General features: G+C 63.6%; 1 protein-coding gene across 1 annotated transcript; it reads right to left on the reverse strand.

Moving 5' to 3' along the window:
* Window positions 1–1156, reverse strand: EMIHUDRAFT_370581 (hypothetical protein). The gene is given in 5 exon segments (XM_005768132.1): window positions 1–418; window positions 449–589; window positions 606–839; window positions 920–1097; window positions 1110–1156. Coding segments are annotated over 3 exon segments (261 nt in total). The 5' UTR covers window positions 1112–1156; the 3' UTR covers window positions 1–418; window positions 449–589; window positions 606–758.
* Between the last annotated feature and the right edge of the window lie 6062 nt (window positions 1157–7218).

Genomic DNA, 7218 nt, shown 5'->3' on the forward strand with positions numbered 1-7218 from the left:
CATCCATCAGCACTCATAAGTCAGTCAAAGCAGTCGTGGCACGTGAGCAGAGTCGCTGCATGCAACGGCGCCGCCACACGCTCCGGACGACCGACACACCGACACACCACGCACAATGGGAGGCTATCGCGCACGATCGGCCATCGCACCCACCGCAAACACCTCGCCGCACAGGTGGGGGGAGGCAGAATCCCACACACACCGGAGCAGCGCAGACACCTTACACGTCAGCGCTCGCTCGATGTGGCCGGCGCTCTCCCCTCTCCTATCGCCTTTTCAACGGCGGCGTGCGGCCACGCGCCGCGCCGAGCCGGTCTCGGCGGGAGACCTCGGAGCCGCACGCGATGCGGGCATGCGCGATGGCTCCGTTGGCTCCGTGCCTAAGGCAGATAGATTAGAGTGTGAGCTGCGGCAGCCACCGTTTCTGTACCTCGATCACGTGCAGGCCGTCGGAGGCCGCGCTGGATGGCCCAGGGCCGGCGGCGGTGAAGGCGTCCGTCGATGAAGGGAAGGGGTGTCGTCGAGGGAGCCATCGTCCTCCGCGGCTGGTGCACCGGTCCAGTTGTCGGAGTTCGAGATCGCCGTCGACTTGGAGACGTTCGGCCCGTTGACGAACTCACGGAATGTGAGCGACTTGGTGCACGCTGATAGTCGAGCATCATGGCTCGCACCTCATCCCGAGCACAAGGAACTCGCCCAGGGGCCAGCTGTTGGCGTCGCCGTTTTGATCGAGCTGCATCCACTGCATGGTTTCGTAGTCAAGCGTAAACGCCCAGGAGTTGGTGCCTGGGTGACTTGCTGATGAGAGCGCCTTCCAGGCGGGTAGTCGTGCCCCTCACCTAAGGTCATACGGCCGCGTCAGAGGGGGGGGGAGGGGCGCGAAGCGTGAACATGGAGGCAAGCAGGTGGTGGGCTGCACCTGGCCAAAGCCGGCGACCTCAAAGTTGTCGTAGGTTGTGCGGATATCGCTGAGCGTGAGAGGGACCGGATCGGCAGCAGCGTGGGCGGCAGCGGCCGGAGAGGCCGGAGAGCCGTCCGACGGAGGCCGGTCGTGCATCGGTGCGTCGGCCGTAGGGGCCGGGGGGGCGGCGGCATCCATGTATGTATATATCGCTGCGGGTCGCTGCGGGCCGACGATTGTGGACTGATCGATCGTCAGCGTCGGCGGGCGGTGTTCTCGTGTGTTCAGCTGGGACGTTGTTTTAATCCGTGCCATCCCCTCACCCCTCGTCACTACCCGACACTCTTGAGCACTTGAGCACTGGATAGGGTCGATTCCGCATGGTACGGGACCCCTCGATCGTCTCGCCCTCCCTCACACTGGTGTGTTCATTGGGGGGGGGTCATAACAAACACGGTACAGGATCGAGGTGCACGCTGCCAGAGCAGTGTCGTCCCCCCTCTCCCCGACGGCGATGGCGGTGTGACCGATCGAGCTACAAGAGGAGCTTGTTCAGCAGGATCCGACACTCTAGAAGAGCGGCGAGAGTTGGAGCAGCTGCGGCTGCTGCGGCTGCGAGAGGGGCCGGGGTCGCGGGAGAGCCGCTGCGCAGCGTGGAGACGCGCGCACACCGCTCTTGCTCCGCTCGCCACCTCTCGCAAAGGTCCACAAAGTCATAGCCACACCACCTTCTCCGGCAAGTCCTTTCGCCGCATCTTGCCGTCTCTCCACGCCTGGAAGAGCTCGTCGGCATAGCCGCATATATTGCATGATCACAGCCTCCCCTCATATCTGCGCGTTGGGTCTAGAACCCCCCTGCCACACCTCTATCATCATCGGTTTCTCTCATGGCTCTTAATTTCTCTGTGTGTGTGTGTGTTTTACGAACAACGTATTTTCCGGCGCCGCGCAGTGTGCTAGGCAGACCAAACACCGACAGTCAGTGCGGCGTCGGGCGAAAGCCCCAGAGGCAACGCCTGGTTCAGCACGCGATGAAGCCAACCTGGGCGCAATGACACGAGTAGATCACAGAAGAGACTCCTTCCCTCCCACTCGCTCCGCAGGGGACCGGGCGGGAGGCTCGAGGGAGTCCTTCCCGTCGTCGAACGCGCCCTTTATGGTGGTGATTTGGTAGGCCGGCGGTGGCGCGTCCTCTGCGTCGCCGTCGTCGTCCTCACTGTCGGGCTCGAGGTAGCTGTAGCTCAAGATCTCGGGCTCGCGTGGGCCGGCGCTGGCCACGCTCAGAGCGTCGCGCACCTACGGACGCAAAGTGTGGCGTCTCGCGGGCCTCGCTGCGCGGGCACCGCCCTCTTCTCTCTGCACGCCGAGGCGCTGAGGGACGCAACCATCGCGGTGACGCGGCCAGAGGCGGCGTCCCCCCGCAGCGTCGTCGGCTGCGGCTCGATGGTGCGCTTGTACAGCCGGGCGCTCGCGTGCAGCGCCTATGGACACCGGCGTGGCCGGGGTGACGCTCCTCTCGATATGCGGCGCCCACACGGGCTCGCTCCAGTGCCGTCTCGAATCCGTCGCGGTCAAAGAGCGCGGCAGACTTGCGCCTCTCGGGCTTCCGGCCGTGCGCCAGCCGCTTCACGTCGTTTGGCTCGCGTGGCGAGGTTTTGGCGCCCCCGTTGTTCTCGGCTGGTCGCTTCCGCCTCTTGCGGCGCGCGCCCTTGCTCCGATTCATCGCCTCCGAGAGCTCCGACTCGAGCAGGTCGAGCAGGTTCCCAAAGAGGTACGACGGGAAGATGGATGCCTTTTGCGCTTGCAGCAGGTCCCACCACTGGACGACGCTCTTCTCGCGGGCGGGCGAGGGGGGATGCCCCCCGGCGGGCTGGATGTCGATGTCGAGCCGATCCAACACCGCGCGACCCCTCACGCTGGTCGCCGCCTCGCGCTGAAGCTTGGCGATGTACGCTAGGCCGTACAGGCCGAGAACGACGTCGACGAGCAACCACTTGTCGGAATCGACGGTGAAGTCGCCCATAAAGACCTTGATGGAGGTCTCGAGCCACGAAGCGACGTCGAGGACCGGGTGCAGCCCGACCGCGGCGCCGTCGTGCAGCTCGCAGTAGTGCATCGCCTCGACGCCGTTGGCCGCCATGAAGGCCCACTGCTCGAGGCGGCACCAGCCGCGCGCGAGGTAGGTCTCGTTGTCGCAGCGGAGGCGCGTGTCGAGGTGGAAGGTCTCGGGGGCGCACACGATGAAGTGGCAGGTGCATGCGGCGTACAGGCCGATGGAGCCGATCGCGAGCGTCTTGGTCGCGTCGTTGGCCTGAGGGATGCTGTGATAGTCGCACCAGATGTGGCAGTCCTCGAGCGCAAGGCCGTGCTTTTCCGCCAGCAGCTCGACCGCCCGGATCATGATCGGATAGTGCGCGAGGTGCGGGTCGGGCGTGGAGAAGGCGAGCCATTGGTGCGAGATGAAGATCAGCGGGTGCCTCGCGGCGAAGGACGTGGCCTTCTCCCACGAGTCGCAGCACACGAGCACGTTTGCGTCGCGCGCCTCCTCGTACGAGACCAGCCGTCCAAACTCGCGCAAGCGGGTGAGCGGCATCGTACAGAGGGGGAACTTGAGCGTGGTCGCGTCGTGGATCGCCGTGCGCACGCGCTTGTTCTGCTCGCGCCGCTCCCTCCGCGCGGCGGCGAGGGCGGCCCGCTGCTGGATGCACGTGCGGCGCGCGCAGACGCACAGTGCGATGAGGAACAGGGCGAAGGCGAGGCCGCCGAGGAAGAGGAGGACGAGCGACAACGTGTCGGTCACGCACACACTGCCAGTCACCGACGACCCTCTGTTGCAGCCGCAAGTTTTATCCGTGAGCTCAATCAAGCCATCGGGGCACTTTATCTGTACCTGGATCATCGCGTAGGTGGCCGTCGTTGGATCACCCTCGTCGAGCAAGTACTCTCCGCACGGCTGCTCCCTCCCGTCCGACTGGTTCACGAGAAAGAGCAGGAGGTTGTAAGTCTGGACCGTTTGGGGGGCTAGGGTGAGAGTGTACTTGCCCTTCGAGTCGTACGTGATATTTTTCTTTTGCTGGAAGCAGTCAAATGGGTTGGTCGAGTTGCGGTAGCCAAATTGGTCCTTGACATAGTTGTAGCACGAATGTCCGGTTCCTTTTAGCCAGCAGCCCTCAGTCGTGTACACGAACTCCGGTGTGCGTGGATCGAAGCCGACGTCCCTCACGACCACGCCCCTCGCGTCATGTGCCCCTGCCGTTTCCGTCTTAGGTGTCTCATCTCCCAACGGGTGCTTGAGGTTGAACCCTTCAAAGTCGCAGATCGTGAAGGGGATCTCGATGGGGTTGCCGTCCGCACCCAGGCCGCCGGTTGTGCCGAGATCGAACACCCACCTGTGCCTGTACTGGGTAGCGTTGTCTGCCTCGATGGCCGCCTGCCTCTCCCCACCATAGACGCAGCGGTGCGCGCGCGGCTTGCCCCACATGCTGGTCTTGGGGCTCACGACAAATCCAAACGTGGCCGGGATGCTCGCAATCACGTTTTCCTCTGACCTCATCTTGGCATTGGCATTGCCGCCGGTTAGGGGTTCGGCGGTTGCGGACGGGTCAGACGAGAGCATGTCGATCGCTCCGTCGATCACTCCGCCGATCGCACCGGTGATTGCGTCGGTGACGCCTCTGCCTCCGCCCAGAGGGATGCGACGGGTTGTGATGGGGCGAGATCTGTCGAGCACGCTCACCGTGACGTTCAGCTTGGCTATGAACGTATCCTTCTCCCTGACGCCCGCGGTCGTCGCGGTCACATTTGCGATGACCCTGCCTCCAACCGGGTCAATCTGCTCGTCGGCTGGGATGACACCCCGAGTTGGCTCCACCGTCAGCCACTCTGACCAGTCGGGGTGGTTTGTGTCGATGCTCCACTGAATCTCCTGCTTTTGGATGCCAGTAGCTGTGGTCTCAACGAGGAACATCTTTAGCGGACGCACCTGCACGTCATTCTCCCACGTCTTGGTGAGCTCGAGGGGCTCTTCATTGCGGTGGTCCAGCCCGATGCTTCTCACCTCGCGCGGCGACAGGCATCCGTATTCTCGCACGTAGGGCGCGAGCGATTTGCCCTCCCAATGCGGGGCATCGGGCGCCGGCAGGTTCGGCTCCTCGCACGTGCATTTCGAAGTGGACAGGTTTGCGGTCTCTGAGACGTTGTGAGGGGAACAGACAGCTCCAGTCTCGCAAGTGCTTTGCGCGCTGCACGGCTCTGACCACAGCGACTTGCGCATGACTGCGACCCCATCGGCGGAGCAAACCATGGTTTCACCGTCACAGGCCAGCGTGCTGGGGCATTTGGCATTGGAGTCACGGGGAAGTGTGTACTGCAGCTCGAACAGCGCAATGTGAGGTTGCGGCGCCTCTTCCCAATCCGCTTGCGACTTGATCACGTCCGGCTCCACCCCCAATCGCGTCAAGTAGATTCTAACGTCGTCGCCAACGTCGAAACCGTCGTCCGCGCCCGGTCTCTCCCGTAAATCCGGACTCTCATACCCCCAGAAGTCGGCTAGTTGGCCGGAGATGTAGGCACCCCACCAGGACAGCTCGAAGGGCCTCAAGGGTGCGACGATGGGGGAGGCTACTCTCTTTGACCAGTCGATCGAGGGATGGAGGAGGTCCGTCCGGAGGAGATTCTTTGCCTGGTTGTCGATTATGGCTACACTCGCATCGATGCAGGGCAGCTCAATCTGCAGCTGGACAGCGAGGAGTGAGGACCCGCTCTGAATCATGAACGAGGCGACGCCTCCTAAGAGCATGTCATTTGAGCGCGCCTCCTTGTTCTCTCGAAACACCGAGTGGTAGATCTCGACGACGCTCGTGTCGCCCACAGACACCACTGCGTACCTGCTACTTTCTCGGACCGCAGCCGGGTCGGTGCTGTCGGTGCTGCGGGGGTCGATGAGCGTGCATTTCTCGACGCTCGAGTTGGTCATCGTTAGCCTGCCCTGTCCTAGCACGATGATGATGCCGCCAGTCTCGGCCGACTCGTAGGAGCCCGAGACGGAGACGCCTTTCCAGTGGCATTGCGTGACTGTCGATTCGTTCATCATTTTCAGGTCTCCTTCAATATAGAGCGTGCCCCCGAGCAGTTCCGAGTGGCATTTCGAGACGGTGGTGTTGTGCATGGTCACATTGGCCGTGTGCGCGGTGTAGATGGCGGCCCCCTGCCCGTAGAAGCCCTCGTGGAGCTGGCACCGTTCGAGCCTCGATGCGTTCAGTACCACCAAGGAGCCCGAGGTGGCCTCCAATCCGCCGCCGTTCCTCTTAGCGCGGCAGTCTCGGATGCTGACCGTGTTCCCGTGCAGTGTACCGCCGCGGATTGAGAGGCCGCCCCCATCTCCGCCGTCGAAAGCACACTCATCGGTGGCCGGACCCGCGTAGCACCAGCTGATTTCGGTGCCTCGTATGGTCACCGCTGCGACCTCACTGTAGAGCCCTCCTCCCGCCTCGACGGCAGTGCAGCTCTGGATGTTACAGTCCATCAGCCAGAGGGTGCCGCCTCTCGCCCAGATCGCGCCACCCTGCCTCCCTGCATTACAGTCTTTCAGGCTAGTACGGAGCAGCACCCCGTGGCCTGACCGCCCGAGCGAAACGCCGCCCGCGTTGGAGAGGGAGCTGCAGCTGGAGAGGTTGGAGTCATGCATGTCGATGAAGGCGCCGTCCTCGGCCGCAATGCCTCCGCCCGACCCGTCCGAGTGGCACCCCTGCAGCGCGGACCCGGACACGTAGGCGAACGACCGCGCGATGAGGAGCACGCAGCCGCCCAGCCGCGTCGCCCGCGAGTCCTGCAGCAGGCTCTCGATCACCACGAGGAGGCCATGAGACGCGAAGATGGCGCCACCGTCGAGGGCCGAGTTGTTTCGTAGGGTTGTCCTGTTGAGCAAGACATGCCCCGCGTACACCGCGATCGCACCGCCATATGGGTTGGTGGCTGTGTGCCCGTTGTCTGTCACGTCGCTGTCGCCCTCCCTCATCCGGCAGCCCGACACCTCGAGCTCAATGAGGTTAAGCCGCGCTCCGACGTTGACGAGGAAACAGCCGCCGCCACTGTGCCCTCGTGTGATCTCACTGCCTCCCTCACCTCCCCACGTGCAGCCGTCGCGCACGTGCACCCTCCGCAGAGCGAGCGTCGTGAATTGTTTCAATATGAAGGCGCGCGAGGAGCCCTCGGCGTCGATGGTGGCGCCTTTGCCCAAGGATTCGATGGTGACGAAGCCGGTAGCGATTACAATCGGCTGTCCAGCGAGCGCAATGACTGCGCCTTCGGCCAAGCAG

The sequence above is a fragment of the Emiliania huxleyi genome, assembly GCF_000372725.1.
Source record: "Emiliania huxleyi CCMP1516 unplaced genomic scaffold EMIHUscaffold_469, whole genome shotgun sequence".
Lineage (NCBI taxonomy): Eukaryota > Haptophyta > Isochrysidales > Noelaerhabdaceae > Emiliania > Emiliania huxleyi.